The 26,128-nt window shown below is 35.0% G+C and overlaps 1 protein-coding gene across 2 annotated transcripts; it reads left to right on the top strand.

Moving 5' to 3' along the window:
• The first annotated feature begins 219 nt into the window (after positions 1-219).
• LOC131949951 (delta-like protein B) lies at positions 220-23,779 on the top strand. Of its 2 annotated transcripts, none has more exons than XM_059311915.1 (17): positions 220-427; positions 5,391-5,484; positions 9,234-9,355; positions 12,580-12,724; positions 13,917-14,071; positions 14,543-14,679; positions 15,103-15,222; positions 15,622-15,814; positions 16,339-16,490; positions 17,214-17,363; positions 17,681-17,724; positions 18,209-18,309; positions 18,476-18,506; positions 18,970-19,070; positions 20,078-20,205; positions 20,674-20,754; positions 22,179-23,779. In XM_059311915.1, the coding sequence occupies exons 2-17, from the start codon at positions 5,419-5,421 to the stop codon at positions 22,250-22,252; spliced, it is 1,800 nt and encodes a 599-aa protein (XP_059167898.1). In that variant the 5' UTR covers positions 220-427; positions 5,391-5,418; the 3' UTR covers positions 22,253-23,779. The 2 variants fall into 2 exon arrangements, with proteins under 2 accessions (XP_059167898.1, XP_059167899.1); XM_059311916.1 differs by having other exon boundaries at positions 9,237-9,355.
• The last annotated feature ends 2,349 nt before the right edge of the window (positions 23,780-26,128 follow it).

Raw genomic sequence — 26,128 nt, forward strand, 5'->3', positions numbered from 1 at the left:
TAAGTATAAAGGTCTAGGTACAGCTTAATAATTCTGAAAGAAACTCTGCCAAGTTTGAAGTGTTTAACCAGGGCCTTTCATTATTCCCTGTCCGCAGATGACCGTGTCTAGATCTTTACCTGTAGTCGTACTGCATTAGACGTCACCCTTCATTTCCCGTCACCACTCTCTCGTGCTATTTATAGAATTGGTAACTCGCCAGGGGAAAGAACCATTTTAAGACTATAAAACTTGTGTATCAACAGGTTTTTCTAGATCTACTTCAAGCTTTTATCATTCAGCTCTGTGGGCCCATTGCGTTACTCGTAATGTTTATTTTTTATCTACCTTGATTGATGAAGACGCGGTACACATTCTGCTAGAAATTCTATTTCATTCTGTTGTGTTGGCTTTTAAAGTATTAGATATAAACGACAAAGAAATTGAGGTAAGTTATTTTCTTAACTCACCTATAGATGTGTTATATGTGTTTGTTTCATGAAAATGTTTTTTAAAAGTGTAGGTACGTTGTTTTAAAAATACAATGTAATGTTTTGTAAAGTTTTTTTTTTTTTTTGTTTTTTTTTAATTCAGTAGTGTAGGTTGTATCAGTGGATTATATAATTAGAAATTAAAAAATCAATACGTGGGTCTACACAAGACGAAGTTTGTTAATTGTTAATCTACTTAATTGATTAAAGCTATTGATAGCCTGCTCGTGGGTAGGGGGAGGGGGTTTAATGTTGCTTGTTTTGTTGTTGTTAATGGGTCGTCGTTACATAACAAGCTCAGCTAGGAGGGTGAGGGTGTCTGGTATCTGTCATGATCTGCTTTGGAAAGGCTAATTTTGTGTGTGTGTGTATGTGTGTGTGTAGGGGGGATATATAAGGAGGGATATGGCGGGTAAAGATGCGTGACGTATCTCCAGTTTAAATCTTAAAACAATGAAAAAAGATGGACAGTGTTGACATTTTCTCTAAGTAAGGTGTCACGCATACATATCGTCACACCCCTAAATGGAAGGGTCTCAGTTTTCTTACATTTTTATTAACTTTTTGTAGATTGTAATCAAAGTTTATCAACGTTTTTTTTTATGCTGACCCAGCTCAAAAATTCTTTTTTGAGGAAAATAAATCGCCGTTTTAAAAAAAATACTATTTATAACGGTGTAAGGTTGAAATGTGCCAAGGGTGTAAGGGGAGGGGTGGGTCTGCCTTTTGTGACAAGTTACAATGCAGCGTGCTCAAATTAATCTAATTATTATCCAACACGTACAATCAAAACAAGACAAGTTGCCTCCGCGTGCTATAAGAAAGAGGGGTTACAATGTTAGTGTTGACATTAGCGTAGTGTCTGACACCAGCTATTATCTTTTGGTGTTTAACAACTTCAGTTAACTTTGGTGTTAAACAACTCAGTTAACTTTGGTGTTAAACAACTCAGTTAACTTAGGTGTTTAACAACTTCAGTTAACTTAAGTGTTGAACAACTTCTGTTAACTTTGGTGTTTAACAACTTCAGTTAACTTTTGTGTTTAACAGCTGCGGTTTACCTTATGTGTTTAACCATTTCAGTTAACAACTTTAGTTAGCTTTGGTGTTAAATAACTTCAGTTTACTTTGGTGTTTAACAACTCAGTTAACTTTGGGTTTAACAACTCAATTAACTTTAATGTTTAACAACTCAGTTAACTTTGTTGTTTATTTAACAACTACAGTTAACTTTGGTGTTTAACAACTTTAGTTAACTTGGAGTTTAACAACTTCAGTTAACTTTGGGGTTTAATATCTTCAGTTAACTTTGTGGTTTAACATCTTCAGTTAACTTTGGGGTTTAATATCTTCAGTTAACCTCGGCGTTTAACAACTTCAGTTAACTTGTTGTCTTACCTACACTTAAACTCCAATTATCTTTCTCTGTGTTCTTTATTTTTTGTGTCTTATCTAATCGTTGTTTTTAGGAGAGGGGGGGGGGAGTGGGGAAAAATGAAAAAGCTGATATCATTATCATGTGAAACATCATACTGCGAGTCTCATCCCCTGTTATTTTCATTGATCTCTGCAGACATCCATGCTTAGCATTAGTCATTGGGGGTTTCGATATATATATATATATATATATATATATATATATATATATATATATATATATATAATATATATATATATATATATATATATATATATATATATATATGCCTATATACAACTAATAACTAACTTAAGAGTGTAAAGTAGTTCTTTCTATGACATAAAATACTTTTCAATGTTAAATATAAAGACACATGTGACCCGGAAACACGCCACACATTTTTCATTTCGGGTATCGGTAATGGAAAGAGGCATCGTTTCCTAGACTCTGAATTTAGTCCAGGCATCCTAGCCCCTGAGGCCCCACTGCCTACAGCCTTGGTTCCTAGCTCCTGACGCCCTATTACCTACGGCCTTGGTCCATAGCCCCTGACGCCCCACTGCCTACGGCCTTGGGTCCCTATACCCTGACGCCCCACTGCCTACGGCCTTGGTCCATAGCCCCTGACGCCCCACTGCCTATGGCCTATGTCCCTAGCCATCTACATCGGATCCCGCTTGTACTCTGTAATGTACGATCTATACCTCGTTATCAGCGCGTATATTGTTTTATTGTGTCTCATATCTTTAAGAAGTTTGGCCCCTAGTTCCGTGTGTCCTGCCTAGTTCCGTGTGTCCTGCCTAGTTATGTATTTATTACACTTGTAAAACATGCTGTGTTTTCCAGGCTCTAAACATGCTGATTGCATTTGTCGTAAATAGTGTAAACTTAACGGCTGCAAGTATAAATATATTTCAATTTTTAAGGACTAGTTTCAGCTATGTCCTTAGATTACGAGGTGGGGGGGGGGGGGGGCGCAATACTTCAGTCGAGAAAACATTACGCGAACGCCATCCTATGCAGCTTCTTCAGCAACTCTACGGCGCAGTGTCCCTTCCCCCCCCTCTCCAACCCCCGGGTAAAATAGAAAAGGATATAATTTTTCTTTTAGCCATCCCTCCGGGGCACTACCCCCCCCCCCCCCCCCCGAAGCAAGTCTACCCTCCCCCCTGCCCCTCTCGAAATAAAAATGAATTTATATATAAAATATAAATTAGTCAGAGTCCACCCCCTCCCCCCCCCCCCCCCCACACCCCCAAAGATTAAGCTATGCATCATTCTAGAAAAAAAATGCAAATTGAGGGAAAACCCAAGAGAGGAAATTCTCGAAAAATTGTCAGAATGCTACAAAATGTGATGAGGTGACAATAATATGACGCTCTACGCTTGACTGGACACGTAAAGAAGAAGAGCCAGATAGAAAATTTGATCATTCCATCTTTAGCAGTGTGAGACGGCGGGCAGGTTTAGTCTAGAAGTTTCAGATTAGTTGGTGCCATTGATTTCGGCAATTTTTTAAATTGATTTTTTTTTGGGGCTTGCTTTAACTACGTCCCTTATTGAAGGTAAAACATGAAAGCTTCTTCTTCTTCTTCGTTCTTAATTCTAATGTTCGAAGATATTCTCCAACACAATTAAGTATTACGTGTCAACTTGTTATACGCTGAAAGACAGTTGACTATTTCAGCCTGCTTTTCTTTTTGGATTGGATAAAAGCTGTTAATTTAAAAAAAAAACGAAAATAAATTGCAATTGTATTAAGATAAATATTAAGTAAATCTGAATAGATGTGGTCTTTATACTATTATATTATAAAAATTAGGATTCGTCTTTACTTTTACTTTTGTAGTAATTTTATTCGCCATGAAGGTCAACAAAAACTGTTCACACATTCATTTTTAACATTTTAATTACACCCCCGCATTTCGCTATAAGAAATAGTTTGTGTCAAAACAAGTATTTTATAATTATATATAGGTCTAGACCGTCTAAAAGTGTTAGAAATGGACAAGGAGGAAATACGACTTCCTTCTAGTGTCTATTTTTATCTGCCTTTGTTTTATAGCTGTAGACTTTCAAGAAAAGATAATAAATATACGTCACTGGGCATTTGGGGAAACCCGCTAAGGTAGATTTACTTAGCCTCAATCACAGGTCTTTAAACATACAACTTACGATATAGTCGTGATGTTTGTTCTTAGTGGTGTTAAATACTTCAATATTAGGCTTGTGGTCGGTGTGGCGGTTTGTGATTTGTATCAAGTCGGTGTGGCTAACCACGTGTGGGCGATGAGGAAGGAAATTATTGTATTTGACTTACCGTGTCTGTAGTTGACCCAAGGTTCTCAGTGAGATTAGAACTCACGCCCTTTTGTTATCAACTTCCTCATCCTCATTTTACTTGCACCAACTAGTAGAGCTAAAAACAGTACATGGGAATTTCTTTTTTTTTCTTCTTTTTTTTAAATTTAATTATCTAACCATTTAAACATAATGTGCATGTGTTTCATTTTGACAGTAGGTGTGTATTAGGGTGTGTACATGTCCCAGATCGTGTTCTGCTTGCCAGAAATTAACAGGGTTAGGGTTAGGGTTAGGGTTAGGGCTAGGGTTAGGGTTAGGGTTAGGGTTAGGGTTAGGGTTAGGGTTAGGGTTAGGGTTAGGGCTAGGGTTAGGGTTAGGGTTAGGGTTAGGGTTAGGGTTAGGGTTAGGGTTAGGGTTATGGTTAGGGTTAGGGTTAGGGTTAGGGTTAGGGTTAGGGTTAGGGTTAGAGTTAGGGTTAGGTGAGCTAGGCATGTGCACGCATCGTAATATCTAGATCGCCATGCCTTGTTACTTTAGTTTCTTTACATGTTAGAATAAATAACCAGTAATGAATGTTGCAGCTCTGCAACAGGATGCACTTGAGGGTTAAACATTTGATCAATTTTTATGTTAGAACAATAATCATGTTATGAAAATCGGTATGTTGCGATTGCTATTTTGGAACTTTCTTCTTCATTCTTAATTCTAGTGTTGGAAGTGATTCCTTACAACACAATTAAGTTATAATGGTGTCGACTTGTTGTGCGCCGTGGACTCCAATTTCAGCCTGCTTTTCTTTTTGGATTTGCTTCCATAGCCTTTGCTCAATAAAGAACAAACTAACTACAGGGCAGCAGTTGTTTTCTTCTTCTTCTTCTTCTTCTTCGTTCTTAATTTTTAGTGTTGAAGGGGATCGAGATTTATCTGCCAGTGGGTTTGAACTCGAGACTTTGTTCGAATTTATCAACCATGAGCTTTTTGCCGACTCGACCACGCCTCCAACACAATAAAGCGTTACGTGTCAACTGGTTATGCGCCATTGAGGCCATTGACTCCGATTGCAGTCTGCTTTTCTTTTTGGAGCAGTTGTTTTGATTTTGGAGTTGTTTCTCCTAGAAGAGTGGCTGTCCCCATCTACCCAGGGGTCGAACTGCTATACTGGAACAAGTTTAATGTTTCTTTCTTTTATTTTGCAGGTCACTTGAAAACGAGCAAAATATAACGATGGCGTTCTGTCTTCGTCATTTCGAGATGTTCCTTGTCTTAACGCTGATGTCGCTAGTTGTTCAAGTAAGTGTTTCTTTACGGTATCTTAAAATATATACAAATGTAATTGTCGCCTGTAGATAGCGTCATTCAGTACCTATATATATATATATATATATATATATAATGATCGTCTGCCTATAACGTCATTTAGTACCTACAGATGTAATGGCCCTTTGTCATATCCAAGAATACCTAAAAATGTAAGGGCTTGCGAAAGGTCAACTCTGCCTCACCTGTCCTGATCACGTTCCACACTTGAGGTGTGACCTTGAGATCCGTGAAGCGCTAAAAGTACTAGCTTGGTGCATACTGCTTGTTGTTGAGACATGAAAGTGTATGTGACAACATTAAACCGTGTCTACAAAGTATACGCCCCACGGAGGCTAAAAGTACTAGTTTGGTGCAGATTGGGCGATTGCGTGTTTGTTGTTGACACATAAAATTGTATTTGAAATCCTAAAAGTGTTTATACAAACTATCAACCCCCTGAGGTTAAAAGTGCAAGACACTAGTAAACAATAACACTGTCTCTGGGCGTTAAATAACCCCCCCCCCTCTCCTATACACACTTAAATCATGTAAAGCCTTAAAGTTTTGCTATATCGTACTACAAGTCATGTTTACCAATGCCATGTTTTTATTTTATGTATTGTATATCGTGGTCAGATTACCACAGCGGTATCGTATCTTTAGATTGTTTTTTTCGCGAGAGTTGTTGCCCCTCTATCGCCTATAATGTAAACCTGAGATGTACAGGTACTGACGATAAGGTCAAAGGTTACTACCAAAACGTTAACCTCGGTGGCTTTTTTATGGCGTGAATAAGCTGTGTTTGACTGTGGGAAAGATGGTTGTTGTTGTGTGTGTGTGTGTGCGTGTGTGTGTGTGTGGGGGGGGGGGGGGGGTAGGGTGGGGGGGGGGGCAAAGCTGATCTCATCCGAAACAACCAATGCGGGAATTTCAAAACGAAAAAAAAAATATTCCCGTTTTTTGTTTACGGTTGAGTGAGTCTCCAATGACATGGCACAAAGCGCCAGCCATGACGCAGTGAAAAATGTTCAAGTTATGTAAAGGTAGTAAAGGAATGCTATTTTTTTTCTTCAATGAACAACAGACAACTTTGTTCGAAAAGTCTTTTGAATTTATTTATTTTTTCAAATCGAGGTAAAGACTGACAAACAAAAAAAAAATATTTGGCTAGACGTGTTCAGCCTACCCTGTTCTATCGACTGAGAGCTCTATAGAATTTCTGGCACGTTGCCAAACTGTACTTATTTGTAAATATGACGAAAGGGTACGCACTTTTAGAAGCATTTGAGGCACGAAACGAATGTGGGATGTACTAACTAGTACTAGGTTTAGTTGCAGTTTAAAATTTAACTATTCTCGTTTAAAACGTAAATTTAAAAAAATATGCTAACGTTGTTGCGAAACAATTCTAATTATAGCTTTATATCTCATAGCTCTACATCTCATAGCTTTAATCTCATAGCTTTACATCTCATAGCTTTACATCTCATAGCTTTACATCTCATACCTTTACATCTTATAGCTTTACATCTTATAGCTTTACATCTCATAGCTTTACATCTCATAGCTTTACATCTCATAGCGCTATATCTCATAGCTTTACATCTCATAGCTTTACATCTCATAGCTTTACATATCATAGCTTTACATATCATAACGCTACAAATCATAGCCTTACATCTCATAGCTTTACATCTCATAGCTTTACATCTCATAGCTTTACATCTCATAGCTTTACATATCATAGCTTTACATATCATAACGCTACATATCATAGCCTTACATCTCATAGCCTTACATCTCATAGCTTTACATCTCATAGCTCTACATCTCATAGCTTTACATCTAACTGCTTTACATCTCATAGCTTTACCTGAAATCTTGTGTGATCGTGAGGTCGGTACAACGCCAAAACATGTTTTCCCTTCCTTGACAACAGCCCGGTACACTTAGACTTACATGGACACGATGTGATCCAAAAATAAAACCCTCATTAAAACAAATCCTGGCTGAAAACTTACAGCCTAGTTAGTAAACATAGCCGCCCAAATTGGACTGTAGCCCCGTACCTTAGGTGAGCCGATATTTGGTACTGTTTGCACGATTATCTACGAAGTTCATTTATTTTGCCTGGTTTGCGCAGTTTAGAACCACGTCCTTATTTTTAGCGCAATTTCCATACTGACAATTGCGATTATTAATTCGTTATTTCTGTAAGGATGGATGGATGTGTGTCCGCAGCTTTAAGTCGTATCTTCTCCTCAACGAAGCAATATCGAGGACTAGTTCCAAAAGCAAATATGTTAAGCAAGTTCCGAGGATGATTGTGGGCCGAAAAAATTCCCGGAATTCCTTCCTGGATTTCCCGGAAAAGCAAAAAAAACCTCCCAAAAAATGCAGTTTTTGGCCCATATCTCGGCAACCAGACCACTTAGCGACTTAAAACATTTACCAATCGATTCCTGCAATAATGTAGAACAATATTGCCGAAGAAAGTTTTCAAAAATATCCTTTCGTTCGGTCACAAAAAATTAAAAATTGCGCTTAAATTGTCACTAGACTTTTTATTAACTTGTTTTATTATCTCTCGGTGGGTAATTAAACAAAATGTTTTCTGGATTATTAAAATTTATGTTTTTTCATATTAGTATATGAGTGAATTATGAATTTCTTAAATTAAAAAAAGAAAGTTTGTTGTTTGACAAAGCCGATGTTAAATCTTTTTGGTTTCTCGGAAAATCTCTGCCCACGAGACTTTCTCTATATGATCGCCAAGCTCACAATCTTGGATAATTTCCATATAGCAAGCTGGGGAATCCCAATAGTGACTGGATTTTCTCAGGTTTTGTCCCAAAAGCGCCATCAGTGTGAAGCCTCCGTTCTGTCGTAGGGTAATTCCTCAGCCGTAACTCTCAGAAGTCCTGATTTTACCAGAAATGACACTGTAAGCAGGATATGACGTGTTGGTTGTGGGGAGGGAGGTGTTAAGAAGCGGAAAGAATGGGTCAAGGTCAAAGAAGTAATGAATTTTTAAACATTATCAGTGTGGTATGATGTTTTCGTATTGTTATTCAAGGCCGTTAGAATCGTTGGATGTAAAATAATATCCAAGCATTTGACAAAGTGTGGCATACGGGTCTAGCATGACAAAGGGCGTCTCCTTTAACGATAACTTATCATGCCTTTAATTGAGTCGGCAATCACCCCAAAAAATACTTTATCTCCCATTTGTAAAAAAAAAAACGAATACTTTGATGAATGTTTTCACCACCAACTTTTGCTTTATCTCCCCTGTGTAAAAAAAAAAAAACCCGAATACTTTGATGAATGTTTTCATCACCAACTTTTGCTTTATCTCCCCTGTGTAAAAAAAAACCCGAATACTTTGATGAATGTTTTCACCACCAACTTTTGCTTTATCTCCCCTGTGTAAAAAAAAAACAAACCGAAAACTTTGATGCATGTTTTCACCACAAACTTTTGCTTTATCTCCCCTGTGTAAAAAAAAAACCGAATACTTTGATAAATGTTTTCACCACCAACTTTTGCTTTATCTCCCCTGTTAAAAAACCGAATACTTTGATGAATGTTTTCACCACCAACTTTTGCTTTATCTCCCCTGTTAAAAAACCGAATACTTTGATGAATGTTTTCACTATCAACTTTTGGTTCCCCTGTTTGAAAAAAAAAACCGAATACTATGATGAATGTTTTCACCACCAACTTTTGGTTCCCCTCAGCAGACGACAGCGACCGGTCAGAGCGAGGTCTGGTTCATCAGCTACAGCGCCAGCTGTCGGGAGGACATCAACAACAACCCATGTGACCCCAAGTTCACTTTCTGCTTGGGCAGACCCGGAACGTAAGTCACGTGATGTTATGGTGTTGTGGTGTACAAGTTAAGTATATGGTGTACAAGTTGAGTATATGTTGCACAAGTTGATTATATGTTGTACAAGTCGATTAAATGTTGTACCAGTTGATTATATGTTGGAGAACTTGATTATATGTTGTACAAGTTGATTATATGTTGTACAAGTTGATTATATGTTGTACAAGTAGAGTATATGTTGTACAATTTGTTTATACGTTGTACAAGTTGATTATATTTTGTACAAGTTGATAATATGATGTACAAGTTGATTATATGTTGTACAGGTAGATTATATGTTGTATAAGTTGATTATATGTTGTACAAGCTGATTATATGTTGGACAACTTGATTATATGTTGTACAACTTGATTATATGTTGTACAAGTTGATTATATGTTGTATAAGTAGAGTATATGTTGTACAATTTGTTAATACGTTGTACAAGTTGATTATATGTTGTACAAGTTGATTATATGTTGTACACGTTGATTATATGTTGTACAGGTAGATTTTATGTTGTACAAGTTGATTATATGCTGTACAAGTTGATTGTATGTTGTACAAGTGGATTATGTGTTGTACAAGATGATTATATATGTTGTACAAGTTTATTATATGCTGTACCAGTTTATTATATGTGACACCGTCTAAACTCCCGCACCAGACCGTCCCAGACAAAACGAGCTGACAAATCTGCCCAACACTCTACGCCATGGTCAAAATTACAGCCCCGACTGAAGGACCCCAGACAAAAATCCCTAAACCTCAGTGTAACACCCACCGGCTCCATATATTTCCCCACAGTACGACTACTAAAGCGCAGTCGTAAATTAGGGATCCGTTTTCTCAGCGACCATATTGACAAAGTTCACTTGAATCAAAGACAGGTTAATACAATTTCATCCCGGCCTCTTTGTTAAATTAAACAAAATGTATAGCGCAAAAGTCAAATCTTATCAAGTTTTTCTGTTAAGTTTTACAAACACAGATCGAAACGTTATTGTTATTTTTGAGTCGCTTTTTTTAAAGTTTTGTGCTATAAATGTTTAAATATTAAAAGATGAATTCAACTCTTTCTTGACACCCAATGACAGGAGGTCGAGAGGGGGGGGGGGGGGAAGAGACGACATCAATTATTCTTTAACCAGCGTCCCTTGACCCCCGGGATAGAGGTCACCTGAGATAGTGTCTCCAGCTCATATCTTAAAGATGGAGAACAAACTTCATCAGATACGTACCAGGCTCTTGCGCCCGGGGGAGAAGGACGAGAGTGGGGGGGGGGGAGTAGATAGATAGACATTGACTTCTTGTGAATAGTAAATAGCATGGTATGGCAAAAATGCTCTTTTTTTTTTTTTTTAATTATAAAAGCAAGACATTATCTCAGGCTTATGCTGTGGAAAAAAAAGATTAAGACGTTATGCGGGTCTTACTGTAGCATGCACGAGAAATTTACATCAGACGCTTATGTATAATTGGGGTAAATGTTATTTAGAAATTCTCAATCAGTTCCTGTCAGTGGCGTAGCCAGGATCGTCTCAAGGGGGGGGGGGGGTTCCAATTTTTACCCGGGGACAAACTTTCAATTTGCACCCCCCCCCTCAAACTTTCGATTAGCACCCCCCTCATGCTTTTTATATATATACCGAGAGGTCTATGGGAGGGGGGTTTTGACCCCCTCCCCTGCCTACGCCACTGGTTCCTGTATTGTGAACTAGATCTAATTGACATTCTTAAAATGAAAATTACAAATAATGTAATAGCATCCACATAACGGAACAAATGACATAGATAAAGATACCATCAAATAATTAAATATCTAGTTTTAATATGTTATCGAGCATATGTTTTTCTTGCGTTTTTTTTAACATGTTCGAGGGATTTTAAAAAAAAATCTCCCGCCCCATTTTAACGTTAATGTTTTCGAGTTGCCGTCCTTGACTAGCGTCCATAGTAACGCGTCAATAGCTACCACCAAGTAAACACGGATATTTAGATCTGTTTTGTACGGGTAGAAAACGAGGAACATAAACATGTCTACGTATGAACTTTCACTCGTAAAATCACGTGAATATTAAAAACAAGCGCTACTATTCAAGGCTACGTGTCAAATATAAATTTATTAGCCCTAATCCATAACAATACTAGGAGGGAGGGATAGGGCCTACATGTTTTAATAGTTTAACTTAAAATAGAAATGACGATTCTAAGAAGGGGGAGTGAGAGGTGGGGGCCAAATGGTGATTCGAGGTCTAGGACTATGCTCTATGTTTCGTTGAGGCATCAATATGGCTGTTATTAATTTTGGGAAATTCGTTTTTTTTTTCTTTTTTTTTTTACCCACTATTTTACGGTTGCTACAAGAATGTTATCAAACAATAAACAAACAAATAGGCGAATACGCCAACTGAATGTTATTTGGGGGGGATGGGTAAGGAGTCAGGATCAGGGCACGGATTAGGATTAGGGTTTAAATTAGACTTAGTGTTAGAAAGTTAAGCTAGGAGATCTACTTTTTAAGGACAAAGATAGCAAAAAAAAAAAACAACAAAAATATAGGCAAGTTTATTCCCACTTCTTACTCAAATGTGAAGTTATCAAACGCTACCTTATATTCTACTTTAGTCCAACCCCCCCCCCCCCCCAACATTACCTATTGAACATTTTTAGGATTACTTTATAAACATAGTAAATATTTTACAAGATTCTTAAAAACTAAATGTGAATTTTATTATCTATAAAATATTTTCATTATGCCTACTTTATAAACAGCTGTAACTCAATAACCTATACCCGCACCATTTAATTCTATCATACGATTAAACATAACCATATACATATACCCTACACCTACTCAAAGGGTCAAGCGGTTGTCATAGTCTTTCACTCCCATCTACCAATGCCTAGTGCCTCCCCCCCCCCCCTCATACATCTACCTCCACCCCAACCAAATTATAATTATAATAATAATAACAGTAATAACAAATTCAAACGACGTATCTTAATTTTTAAATTTATTTTTTATTTTAAGCAAATGGCAAATTTATGCTACTTCAGATATCTTAACCTCCTTGCCCCTCCCCCTAAAGTAGCACATGGTCCCCAAGTTCAGAATCACTGACGCATGACGTTGTATACAGAGAGAGAGAACTCCTTACGAACCTTCTACAAACTAACATCTACCTATCTGATCTACGTCCTATTGTCCACAGACCCTCTCTGAGTCCCTCTGCTTGTGTGTACGGACTGACCGGCCAGGGTGGACATTACCAGGACCAAAACTACATCAACTTCGAGAACCAGGGAAGCATTCGTGGTCTCAGCAACCCTTGGATCTTGTCCACTCCCAAGTTCTATGTAAGCTCGCATTTGTCTTTCGTTTTTTTAAGCACTCATTCTATAGGAATTATAGGTACCGTTTTATTCGAACCTGTATGGTTTACGAAACATTGTATTTTTTTTTTAATAACGTGTTAATCAAATGAATTGGGAAGGAGTTCGTGCTTTTGTGTCAAGTTTATTTAAATTCTAATCAAATCCATCAAAGGGACGCAACTGCAATAATTAAATCTCGTTATAAAGGCAGATAACCACGTCAAATGTCGCCCCAAGAGGAAGTTTAATTATCGCAACAAATGTTGTGAATAATTATATTTTTTGTAGCTATATTACAGGAACATCACATTCACAAAGACCGTTTTTTTTTCAAATCATTTCTATTCTACAATTCATTTTTTTTCTATGCTTCATAGTTACGATTCTTATCATTATTTACCCGTTTAATGGTAACAATTACGGCGAACCATGTCAACGAGCAAGGACGCTCAAAGAAACGGTTAAGAGTTAGGCTAGCACCATTAGAGAGGTGACAACAGCATGTACAAATTCTAATTATACTGAGGAAATGTGCTTTTTTTTTCAAATTCATGAAGTTATTCCTGGGGAAGATGTGGTTGGGCAGGAAAGCACATGATTGTAAAGCCCAAAAGTCCAGTGTTCGAATCTCAGCAAGTGATGCTCGTAATTAGGGGAAGCAATCCATATAGGAGGGAAAAAAATTAAGCAACTGCTGCTTTGTGATTTTTTTTTTATTGGACAAAAACTATTGAAGCAAATCATGAAAAGAAAAGCAACTTAAGTCGAAGTCAACAGGTTAACACGTAATAAGGAGATAGTCCCCCTCCAATTTTACATAAACATGAACAAAATATGATGAAACTATTTTAAAACTTGTAAAAAAAACCTTCAAATACTCGTTGACACTCTCCAAGATGGGTGCCATCATGTTTATTGTTACTTATACTAGTTATCGCATTCCGTGTCACCGGACTAAAAATGCCACTGAGTCTAGGAATTGAAAAAAAAACATGTATTCCCAGGACACGTCTGTGAAGTTGGTTGTGTGTTAAAGATGACATTAAAACATGTATCCACAGGACACGTCTGTGAAGTTGGTTGTGTGTTAAAGATGACATTAAAACATGTATCCACAGGACACGTCTGTGAAGTTGGTTGTGTGTTAAAGATGACATTAAAACTTTATTCCCAGGACACGTCTGTGATGCTGGTTGTGAAGATTGTTGATGACGACACGTTCTGGGACGATGACCTTCAAACCCTGAGCCAGACCGTGTGGCCCACAGTGGCGGCGACCAAAGAGTTGGCCCAGTGGAGCTCGCAGACGATGAGTAGCGGCGGCTACACGTAAGTTACCGCCTGGGTGCTGTTGTACTTTCTGGTATCGCTCTGGGGGGTGGGGTGGAATGCGAACGTCATAGGCCCCACTCCAGATGAAATAGAACAAATATAAAGTTTATATAGAAAATATGTACTTTAACATTCGTTCGTTCCGCATCTCCCCCCCCCCCCTTCCCCGAGAAAAAATGCATGAAACCTGCATATTTGAAGTAATGGTGGGGTACGGGGGTGGGGAGGGGGTCAAAGTAGGGTTGACTAATTGCTATATTGGATGCTAGTATAAAAATATAGATTTAAGTGATGAGTGATTCGCAATCAAATATACTTTTAAATTTAACAAGTGTAGCCATTTTTATAATATAAAACCAACTGTGCCTTAACAGTTATTTTACTTCAACTTCTAAAACAAAGTTTATAAATTGCCACCAAAGACATTTGTGTTAAAGTAGTTTGATTCAGAAAGACAAATTTCTACAGGATACAGTTCAGAATCCGTCTGTACTGTGACACATACTACTACACCAGGTCTTGTGACGTGTACTGCAAGGCTCAAGACACATCAACTGGCCACTACACGTGCCAGGATGGCACAGGGAAAAAGATGTGTTTGCCAGGTAGGAAAATGTTGGCCAAACCGAAAATGCAGTGGTCAATTTGTAACGAAAATAAGACGATGCGTGCATGTTTTTACCTACAGTTGTTTTGTAATTTTCAATATTTGCGAGTAGCAACTAGAGTATCATTTCGAACATTACGGTCCATAGGGCAGATGAAGTAAAGCTCACCTGTTTCAGTGACCTCGATGTATAAAGGGATAATGCGCCCAGCCGCATAATTATAATTTCCCTAATGTAAGTTAGGTGCCCATCAGAGCTTTAATTATTCTAATTTGTAGACAGACCTAGCTGCTAATGTGTACACTGGCGATCATTAACGTGTAAAATATCAGAGAGATGCTTTCATTAGTAGAATAGGTCAAATGTGTTTAATTTAAACCAATTAGTTTAAATGATTGCAACGTCAATTCCCCACCACAGGCTGGACGGGAGCTAACTGCAATGAGGACATTGATGAGTGCCAGCAGGGGTTCTGTAAGAGGGGGGTTTGTACCAACCTACCTGGTGACGTCAGGTGCGACTGTCCAGAACATTACACAGGTAAAAATATTATTTATGTTAAATATATATGCCTACATCATTTAAATAGATACATTTAAATTTGGAATATGTTGCGTCCCTTTGTTACAATTTATTTTTAGATTTTAAAATTTCGTTAAAAAAAAATTTTAAAGCATAAAAGGATGTTATAACTGTACATTCTAATTTTTTTTTTGTTAAATTAATTATTTTAAGAACATAATATTATATTAATATATATATATATATATATATATATATATATATATATATATATATATATATATATATATATATATATATATATATATATATATATAATTATTATTATTTCTGCTGCATGGATAATATAACATTTTCAAGTTGCCTGTGACATTAAATTTTAAAATAACCTGCACTCTTGATGAATTATTGCTGCAGGAAAAGACTGTTCAATATTAATGAACCCGTGCCTGTCAACTTCCTGCCTGAATGGAGGAACCTGCTACGCCCACCCCACAGAGTACACCTACCTGTGCAGGTGTCCTGCAGGGTGGGAGGGAGATCACTGTGAGACTCGGAAAAACCCCTGCAACAGTCAGCCATGTTTGAATGGCGGACTTTGTAACAGCGAGTGAGTTTGGTCAATTAAAAACTAGAAACTTGGAAGTAGACGAGTCAAAGAATGAGTTGGATTTCTATTAATATATTTAAGGCATTCATAAAGTAGAGATTGCATACATGTACTTTAGTCGATGGAAAATGATGTGTGGCAAGTCAATATTAAATTTTTTTTAAATTCACTTTTGACAGCTGAAATTTTTAGACTGAATGCGTGTTTGATTGGCCTAAAAGAGTCATGATTTTATTGTTATTGAACCTCCACTCTGCCATTAAATAGAATGCTTCAATTAATAACGTCCAAAATATAAGTTAACACAATAAAATACTGAGCAAATTTTATATAAAGTATATATTTAGTTTATAATTACTCTCTTTATCATTCTCTCTCTCCCTCTCTCTCTCTCTCCCTATCTCTCTCTCTATATATGTATATATGTATGTTTATATATATATATATATATATATATATATATATATATATATATATATATATATATTAAATCACTTTTATTATCATTATATATATACTACCAGCCCAACAAGAATTACCTTCACCTGTACCTGCCTGGAGTCCTACACTGGAATGTTGTGTGAAAATGTTATAATTACAACCACACCTCTGAAAACCACACCTTTGACAACCTCCACAACCACACCTCTGAGTTCCTCTACAACCACACCTCAAGGCAAGTGAATATTTGATTTATTTAACAAGACAGTGTGAGGCCCATTCTACACACAAATTCTCAAAGTTTGATACATTACACACGTAGCGACCTATTCTGGCGCCCAGTATGAACTATCAACTTTGCTCCCTTCTCCCCGCCCATTCATATACGTAGTCACATTGGCAAAAAGCCCCCTCCCCCCCGTTGTATAGTTATTCATATTGGCAGAACTTAACCCCCCCCCCCCCTCTCCCCCAGTCATTGTCCCTTTAACGGTTTTTTTGTTGGTGTTAAACAACTAATGTAGAAAACAGTTCAATAAGTCCGTAAAGCTAGGTCAGTTTAAATTTTTTCCTACCCCTTTCGGCTCCCCATTAAAAGATCGGCGCCCGGAGCGGCCTCCCCACCCGCCTTCCCCTAGCTACGTCTCTGTTTTTCTCAACTCAGATAACTCTAAAAATTGAATCAAGATATTAAAAGTGGAAGATGGGAGGGGGGGGGGGGACTAGCCGTATTAGTCTAGTTTTTAATACATGAATGATTTGATTTTTTTAAAATTATATACATACAACTCCCTTTGAATAATTGATATATTTAAGGTTCTGAAGAACACTCAGGTTTTAACTTCTAGCCTATAGCATTAACTATTATGTATAAAGATGTATAGTAAAAACTTGCAATCCCAATCATATCAGAGAATTCATGAACTGATTTTAGAGACCATATTTATTTGTACCACAGAGACAACCACCACAGTGACCACTACACCAGACACCACTACACCAGACACCACTACACCAGAAGATATTTTTGAAGAGACCACTATGCCAGAGACCACTACCCTAGAGACCACTACAAACTTGCCTACCATAGTTAGCACAACACATATGGGTAGGCCTTTTTTTTAAAATACAAACTTACATATATTTGAAACTGAAAATATTAGTTGACCTGAAATTTAATTGACTCTATAAGGCTTTAAATCACTATTTAATATAAGTACAAAATTAAATACTATATTTAAAGTATATACAAATGTATGAGTCATAATTAAGCCAAAGCAATATTTGTTGAATCCATAAAGCTGGCAAAAAAAATCAAAACAATATTTACTCTAGATCTAAGCTAATTCATGGCCTTAAAAGTTACAAAATATCTATAAAATTATAAATTGCTTTCACTTATTTCCTAATTATCTTCCACCACAGATAGCACTTCAGTAGGCTCACTATCAGAACAACATTACTCAACGGTAAGGTCACATCTGTGCTTTTTGTCAACTTTCATATTAATTAATGCACATAGGCCTACTACTTTTTCCTAGACTATAGACTATATTATGTTCTTAATTTCATTACAAATATACTTGGGAGTTAAGACTTTATTTTTTATGGGAGATAAATCTTAAATAAAAATCCCATTACAAATTTTTTAAAAACTATAATTTTTTTTTTTATCAGAGCTTGCCCGAATAGTTTTATTTTATAGAAACTGCAAGTGTAAATACAATTGTGCACAATTCAATATGTGATAATAGTCTACTAAATTATATGGCAAAAATTTAAAACTATTAAGAGTTTTGAACTTAAGGTGTTTTTGGTTTTTTTACAATAATCGAATCTATGATTTTAATAAAACAAAATAAAAACATTTCTACCAATTCTAAATGATTTATTAACTAATTTAAAATGAAATAATGTATTTGAGCTCAAACTAGCTTTTTAAATTAATTTCAGAAGCAATCTGAGTTTTCTGTGTGGGTCATTGCCCTGATAGTCATTGGTGGTCTCATAGCTATCCTGCTCGTGGTGCTACTCCTCTGTTTCATCAGGAGGAGGTAAGGTTAACCACATTATGTATCAACACAACAAGATATAACACATTTTTGAGATTTTTACATTAGAGTTTATTTTTGGTTGTTGTTGAAGACAGTGTCAATTAATATTTAAAGTAAACTATTGCTTTACCTATAGTTCAATAAAATTTTATTAAAATTCCCACAGGTCCAAGCAAAGACAAAATGACACATTAACTGTAAGTAGCTTTCACTTTCTGACTTATGACTTTCACTTTCTGACTTATGAATACAGTTGTTTTAACTACCAGTTTTAAATAGCACTATTAAACAAATCCTCATCTTCAAGTAGCCTCGCCATCTTTGGAAGATGATTTTTAAAAATCTTATTATCTGTTATCAAAACCTTACTCTAGAATCTTTTAAATGAGTTTAGACCAAGCAACTGATCATAAAATACTAGTGTCAAAGCAACTTTTGGCTTTATATATATATATATATATATATATATATATATATATATATATATATATATATATATATATATATATATATATATATATATATATATATATATATATATATATATATATATATATATATATATATATATATATATATATATATATATATATAGTAGCTCCTATTTTTTTTTAAATGTAAAAATCTAAATTGTATATCTATCTTTTCCATGGAGTGCAGGAAGTTCCACCCCCTGTACCACCCTTGTCTTTACTGAGTCCATTTCATGTTAAAGCTGGCGTCTATACTCACACATTTGACGAGACTAAACCACCAAAACTGTATGTATTTATTTATTTATTCATTTATTTAATTAACATCACGTGTAAGCTGTAATGAAATATTTTTTTTACATTAGTATCAACTTAAAGTAGGGGTGTCAAAATGATTTTTTAAATGGTACCAGAGCTTTTTTTTTTAAGTTGCTATGTCAAGAACTCATGATTCTTAGATAGTGGGTACTAAATTTGTCCATATACCTCAAGTAGTAAAAACGTTATGACGTTTTAAAAGTTGGTTTTAACTTTTTTTTCAACACCCTAAAAAGGTGCCATGTATGAGAGGTTATATCTGTAAAAGCATAATCTCAATAGGGCTGGTAAGTAGGTCACCAACCAGTCCTGTGGCTCATGCAGGTTTTATTGAGCCGTAGAACTGGTTGGTGACCTACTTACCAGCCCTATTTGTAAAGTAATACGTTGAATGGTCAAAAAAATGCCCGCGAGTTGAAAGGGAGAGAAGTCAAAATCCGTTGCTCGACTGCCGTTGAAAAATCATCTCGGTGATAGTTTTCAATCGGTAAATGAGATATATTATGTAACAATAAAGTCACTTAGAATTAGAGGGCGTAAATGTATTTCCTAATCGTACCAAGCTTATTGCTATACAAGCCCTTTTTATTATAGAAACTATGAAGTGAAAATCTACTACATTTGGGTGACGCGTGCGAAAACGTTTTTAAGGCCGTTTGACATACCTACTTAAAGTACTAGCTGATACACTACACTATAAAATACTGACCCTGTTAATATCTGCTGAATTATATCATTAGGTTCTTAATGCGTTTTAAAAAATCCAAATATAAATCTAGATTTTTAATAATAATCATAATCTGTCTCTATCTCTCTCTATTTTAATAATTTTTATTTTTTTGGCATATAAATTTTAAGTTCCAGTTTTGTGAGAATTTCTTTTGGGGAATACAGTAGAATTATGTCCTTTGTGTGCTGTGATTTTTATTTTTTTATTTTTTTAACATTTGTGATTATATATCTTATTTTGTATGTAGCCCCTCTAGGATAACAAGCAGTACCCCCACACTACAAGTGCCAAGTCTGCAAGCCAAACCTGTGAGAGCTGAAGCTAACCATTACACTACACTAAATGACATTGCCAGCCAAAACAGATATAATGAAGGTTTGTGAATATAATATTTTGGCTTCGCTTTTGACCAATCACTAGCTATTTAAAAAATAGAACTAATACAAATGTAACCACTGGCACACACAAAAATTTCACAGTATAGAATTACAGATGTTAGTGGGTTCACTAGTATAGCTAGGGTATGGAGAGGGAATGTCTGTTGTTGGGCTAAGACTAGTATAATATTTAAATATTGGTATTGATATCTTGATTGAAAGTAGAGCAATGCTACCAATGTACTGTGTACCCCTCTTTTTTATTACGTGTTAGTTAAAAACTTCTCCAATAGGAATAGGGCCTAAACAGAATAATTATTATTTCAACATGAAAACCGACCAGTTATACCTGTTATTGCTTGTTTTTATTCTTTCATTTTTTTAAACATAATTTTAACCTCTAATTATATGATTGCAAATGCTATTATGTTGAGAAAATAACTGTCATTTTGAAAACACAAAACAGAAAAAATATATGAAGAAATCGACAAAAGCAAAGATGATTCCTCTACAATCTCTAAATGTTCAAGTTTTTCCTCATTATCTGGTGAGTAAAATGTTCGAGAATTGGTTGGGTTTTTTGTTTGTTTTTACAAGCTTTTATTTAACTCACTTCCTCTGTCGTCAGTCTAGACGGAAACGCAGGAGTGAAAATTCGGACAGTTCTACTTGACCGATACGATTCACATTTGGCACGTGGGTCAAGACATGAAGACAATGCAATCTGAAACTAAATTTGACTTAATTGGATGCCTAATTAATTTTTTATGAATTAATTAAAATTTGGACCGAATTAGTAGGCATGTCTAGCCAACCACACCACACGCGTCATCACCTTCAATAGCTGCGCCATCACGTAATGGCTGCGTTCAAAAACCATTGCGCGCCTACTGAACGTGATGTTCAGTAGGCGCGCAATGGTTTTTAGTCATGTAACTCTATTGTAGATAAAACATGTAAAGTACTGAAAAAAAAATTCATAAAAAACGTTTTAATAACAAGCTTTTATGTAATGATGCACTAAAAAGTAGAAAATAAATTATAGACTTACTATTTAAATAACTATAAAGAAAAGCTTGGGTGTCTTCCTTAACATTAGTAAAGGTATCCAATTGACAATTCAATTACTAAATACCTAATAGATAAAGTACTTTTCATAAATTATAAAACTGCTATTCAGTGCACAATAAATGGGCACACAAAATATTTTGTTATAGATTTTTTCACTCCAACCATTTAATTAATTTCAGTCACTTGTATAAAAAAAGAACTAGTACGTCCGATTGGCTTCTTATTATATTTTTAAACAGTGTAGACATGCTATAACTTTTACAACCATAATCCTTATTAGTCAATGTAAAAAGTACAGTTTTTTACATTAATTTAATTTAGTATAAATTTATTCATTGTAATTAAAAAACGGAGCTGAATTTAAAATTGATAAAATATAGAATCTGTAAATTGAGCTACCTTATTTCCTCTTAACTATGTTATACTATAACCTCTGTATACACCGTCATTTTTTACCTTGGTAAAGCAGTCATTCTCTACTTTAATTCTGAACAATCTTTCTCTACTAACATATTTCTAACACTTTAATTTGGAACAATCTTTGTCTAGTTACACATTTCTAACACTTTAATTCTGAATAATCTTTGTCTAGTTACACATTTCTAACACTTTAATTCTGAATAATCATTGTCTAGTTACACATTTCTAACACTTTAATTTGGAACAATCTTTGTCTACTAACACATTTCTAACACTTTAATTCTGAACAATCTTTGTCTAGTTACATATTTCTAACACTTTAATTTGGAACAATCTTTGTCTACTAACATATTTCTAACACTTTAATTCTGAACAATATTTCTCTGCTAACATATTTCTAACACTTTAATTCTGAACAATCTTTGTCTAGTTACACATTTCTAACACAACTTTTACCACTTTTATTGTCTCCATTTTCAGAGGATGATCTGCCCCATGACCCAACAGATCCCAAACATGTCAGACTGAGCACTTTTGATGACACAGATATCTAAACCCATCGGATTTGTTCTCCATGTTTTTTTTATTCTGGAATTTAATCAGCTAATCAATAGGAATAATTATTATATAGAAATAGAGACGAAATTTTTCAGGAGGTTCAAAAATCAATTGACTTGATTTAGAAACTTCTACAAAAACACTAAATTTAGCCACCTTACGATCTCAAAGAAAACATTCATTTTATTGTTTTTCTAAACTTAATTTAAAGTTTTAAATTTATTGTTTGGCCACATTTTCTCAAAGAAAACATTCCTTTTAATCTTTAGTCTAAACCTCAGATTTAAATTTATTGTTGTTGTTTATAATACACTGATGTGAGATAACTTACATTATTTTATGCCTTATTATAAATCAGGTTGAAATAGCTGACTCAGAATTTATTTTTCAAACTTTACAAAAACCATTTATTTATAATCCTAATATATAAAAGGCTGTGTGCGCTCTTCTCTCTCTCTCTCTCTGTCTGTCCGCAAAATATTTTCGCCGGACATCACGTCAGAAACGGCAGCGATATATGGAGAACTTTATACGGACTTTTGTTGAAAATAATATGTTAGATGTTTTAAATGTATAACCACAATTTTATTTAAAGAAGAAAAATAAAAAATAAAGGCGTATTCGAATGTAGAGAAACAGTATTATTTATGCAACCGGAAAAGCATTAATGGATGTGAAAAAGAACGCATGAAACTGTGACGTCACTATTGCTTACTAATGACGTCATCTGCCGTGTTAAGAATAAAAAAGAAATGAACTATTTCATTCAAATTTGATTTAGATCTACGTACACTATGAAATGTATACAATACAATTTTTCCGGCCTAAACTCATAACATTTATTTATACAAAATCTTTGTTTGGAACTGGCTAATTTGGGATAAAAAAAATTAATTTGAAAGAATAGGCATATTCGCGTAAGTTAAGATTTTAAAATACGTCTTTCATTCTCTGTATTTTATAAGGTGCCTAAATAGCGGAGATGTTAGTGTACTATAAACTACGCAGGTGGTGCGGGTTCGAGACCCACCAAGTCAACTTGGTTAATGTATTTTTTTTTATTTTGCTCGGACTAAACTTAAAAAAAAAATTCAATTAGGATTCTAGATCTAGATCTAGATTGTCGGGTGTCCGATAAGGCACTTCCCGGCGCCGCAGGCGCTTCAAATTTGGCAGGATCTTGCCTTGGGGCGACAGAGCACGGGGGCCGGTTGGCCGAAAAGTCTACGATGAAGGGGTCAAAACTGACCTCGACTGACCGGTACCTTATATGAGCTATAAATCGAAAAAAAATGTCCACGGAGGAACCTCTTCAAAACTCTTGAGGTCGTAGACCGACCCTCGGGCGAATTAATTAAGCATTCAAATTCTCAATGTTTTCGAAAGCCTAAGCAAAGCTGGGCAGCATGCCTAGTGTTATCTAATGAACGTCCTTAGCTATTTAAGAATGTGTGTAGTATTAAAGTGATCAGGTGATATTGTTCTTATAAAATATGTAGTAAGAAATATTTAAAATTAAGTTTATTTTTAAGACATTTATATATATATATATATATATATATATATATATATATATATATATATATATATATATATATATATATATATATATATATATATATATATATATATTCTTACTTAATTAAATAAAGTAGTGTAGGTACATATTTTTTATTCATAATATGTTTATGTACTTATTTTTCGTAAGCAACATGAGTTGTAACGTTATTTTGTAATATTCTTCCAATTTTTTATTCATACATTCAAACACATGTATTGATGGTTTATTGACAATTATGAAATAGCAGGGCTTTAGTCTGATCCTTATGTTAATGCCAACATCATTAGTATTGTAAAGGGACGTAACTTATAATTTACCACTAAACTTGGGTTGTTCAACGTTTGTTCAAACGAGACAAAGTTAACCTCAAAGGCCTAAACCATGTAATTGGTTATTTACTTTCTTCTTTTATACTTAAAAAAGAACTCTAAGAATGGAGGGGTTTCATGCACATTGTGACTTGGAAATAGTGAGGTTAGGGAAGGGATTTTTTTATGCATGTGGATAAAAATGTGTTCAGCATACAGTGTGCCATTCTTAAAAATTTAAATGTAAACTTTTCGTTTGGAATTAGCTATACTTTAGGGAGGGGTGGTTGAGTGGAGCTTTGTCACGTCAATTTAGAGGATCTTTTTTTTAGTTGTCGTTTTCTTTTTGTTTTTGTTTAAGGTATTTAGATCTATGCTAAAATGGTGATGGTTGCAAAATTCCATAACATCTTTTTTCTAACCATTCTTAACAGATGAGCTTGGTAATTACCGTTTATGAAATCTCCAGTTATGGGGTCAAAATTGTTACTGTAAATTTTTTACACTTCAGTCAATATATGTAAAATACTGTTTTGACTTGTTTTGTAAATAATGTTATGATATATACATTTATTATATACATGTAAATTACTTGTATAATTAATATTAATTTAATATATCCTGTTTTCCATCATGGTCACTCTGGATCTAGCCTATTCTTTACTCAAAGAGAAAGGCGGCCTTGGTTGACCATATTTTATAATTTTTTAATTGTAGAAAACTGTCTCTAAGTGGTGATTTTTTAATGAAAATAATTTCAATTTGATTTTCAGTTTTTTTCAAAAAAATAATAATACCTTTTTAAATTTGAGTCGAATAGATTGTTTAGAACTAATTTATTTAATTTTTAAATTATAAGTTATTTATCCTTGATTTTTTAATTCATTGATTTTATTATTTTGTATTTTAATCTATAAAATGCTATTCAAAAATGAAATTGATTTGAATTTTTATTAAAATTTGGCCTTTATATTTTTGCTAATTAAAAAAATATCTTCCTTTCAATCTGCTTTTCATTTAGTTCGTGTTTTGTAAAAAAAAATTCCGCCCAGATTTAGCAATGTATTTGTATAACAGCCAAATTCCATTTCAAATTATTATGTTTTATTTGAAACTGCGTAATGTAACATGTGTACAAAAGCAGAGCTCGAGTTTTTTTAAAGGTAGTTAAAGGGTTGCCCCTCCCTCCTCATCATCGTACATCGGCACAAAAAGCCAGACCCCCTATCCTTAACGTTACGTCACACCTCACCATACATCCCTACTCCTTAGAGCTTTAATTTTCTTTAAAAATCCATTTCATACTAAATATTTTTAGCTAGATCAAAAAGGCCTTTTTTTAAAAAAAAAAGTGAAATTACGGTTACATTTCATTTTTTAACATTAATTTTTTAAATGCAAAAGTATGTCGTCGCACTTTTTTGCCCCCTCCCCCCTCTCTCTCTTTTCGTCGCACATCGTCACGAAATATCGAATTCCCCCCCCCCCCCCCCCCCTTTCCCCTACCCTCCTAGGAGTATAAAGTTGTTTATATATTTTCTATTTCAATTTTGGACGTATAAATCGTTAGTGGGAAGGTGTCGCCCTAAGTGGTCGCGTGTGAACAATGAAGTTTTTTATTTATTTATTTATTTATTTATTTGTAGACATCATACATGATGGATAACTAATCGGTTAAAATATTAAGCGTCAACTTTTATGGTCGAACACGTATCATTTTATCATATTATCAGGGCCGGCGCTACCTATAAAGCAAACTAGGCGGTCGCCTAGGGCGCCATCCCTGGGGGAGGGGGCGCAAAAGGTTTAATCGCTAATATCAAAAAGTACCTAATAATGAATAACTTTTATAAAGGAGTAGCGATCTATTTCGGCGCCCAGGACGAACTATCTATTATGCACCCTCACCCCCAAATTAGGTCTATATAGGCTTATATTTATTCGCTTTGATAAAAATCCAACCCCACCTCCCTAATTTGGAAAGGTCAGGGCGCTTCTTACCA

The sequence above is a fragment of the Physella acuta genome, unplaced genomic scaffold, assembly GCF_028476545.2.
Source record: "Physella acuta isolate Inbredline_101_S28 unplaced genomic scaffold, ASM2847654v3 ptg000721l, whole genome shotgun sequence".
In the NCBI taxonomy this organism is placed as follows: Eukaryota; Metazoa; Mollusca; class Gastropoda; family Physidae; genus Physella; species Physella acuta.

Coding starts and splice junctions, on each gene's coding strand:
- LOC131949951 (XM_059311915.1), top strand. CDS start 5,419: ATGGCGTTCTGTCTTCGTCATTTCGAGATGTTCCTTGTCTTAACGCTG. Junction 5,485..9,233: donor TGATGTCGCTAGTTGTTCAA/GTAAGTGTTTCT, acceptor GGTTCCCCTCAG/CAGACGACAGCGACCGGTCA. Junction 17,725..18,208: donor CAGAACAACATTACTCAACG/GTAAGGTCACAT, acceptor AATTAATTTCAG/AAGCAATCTGAGTTTTCTGT.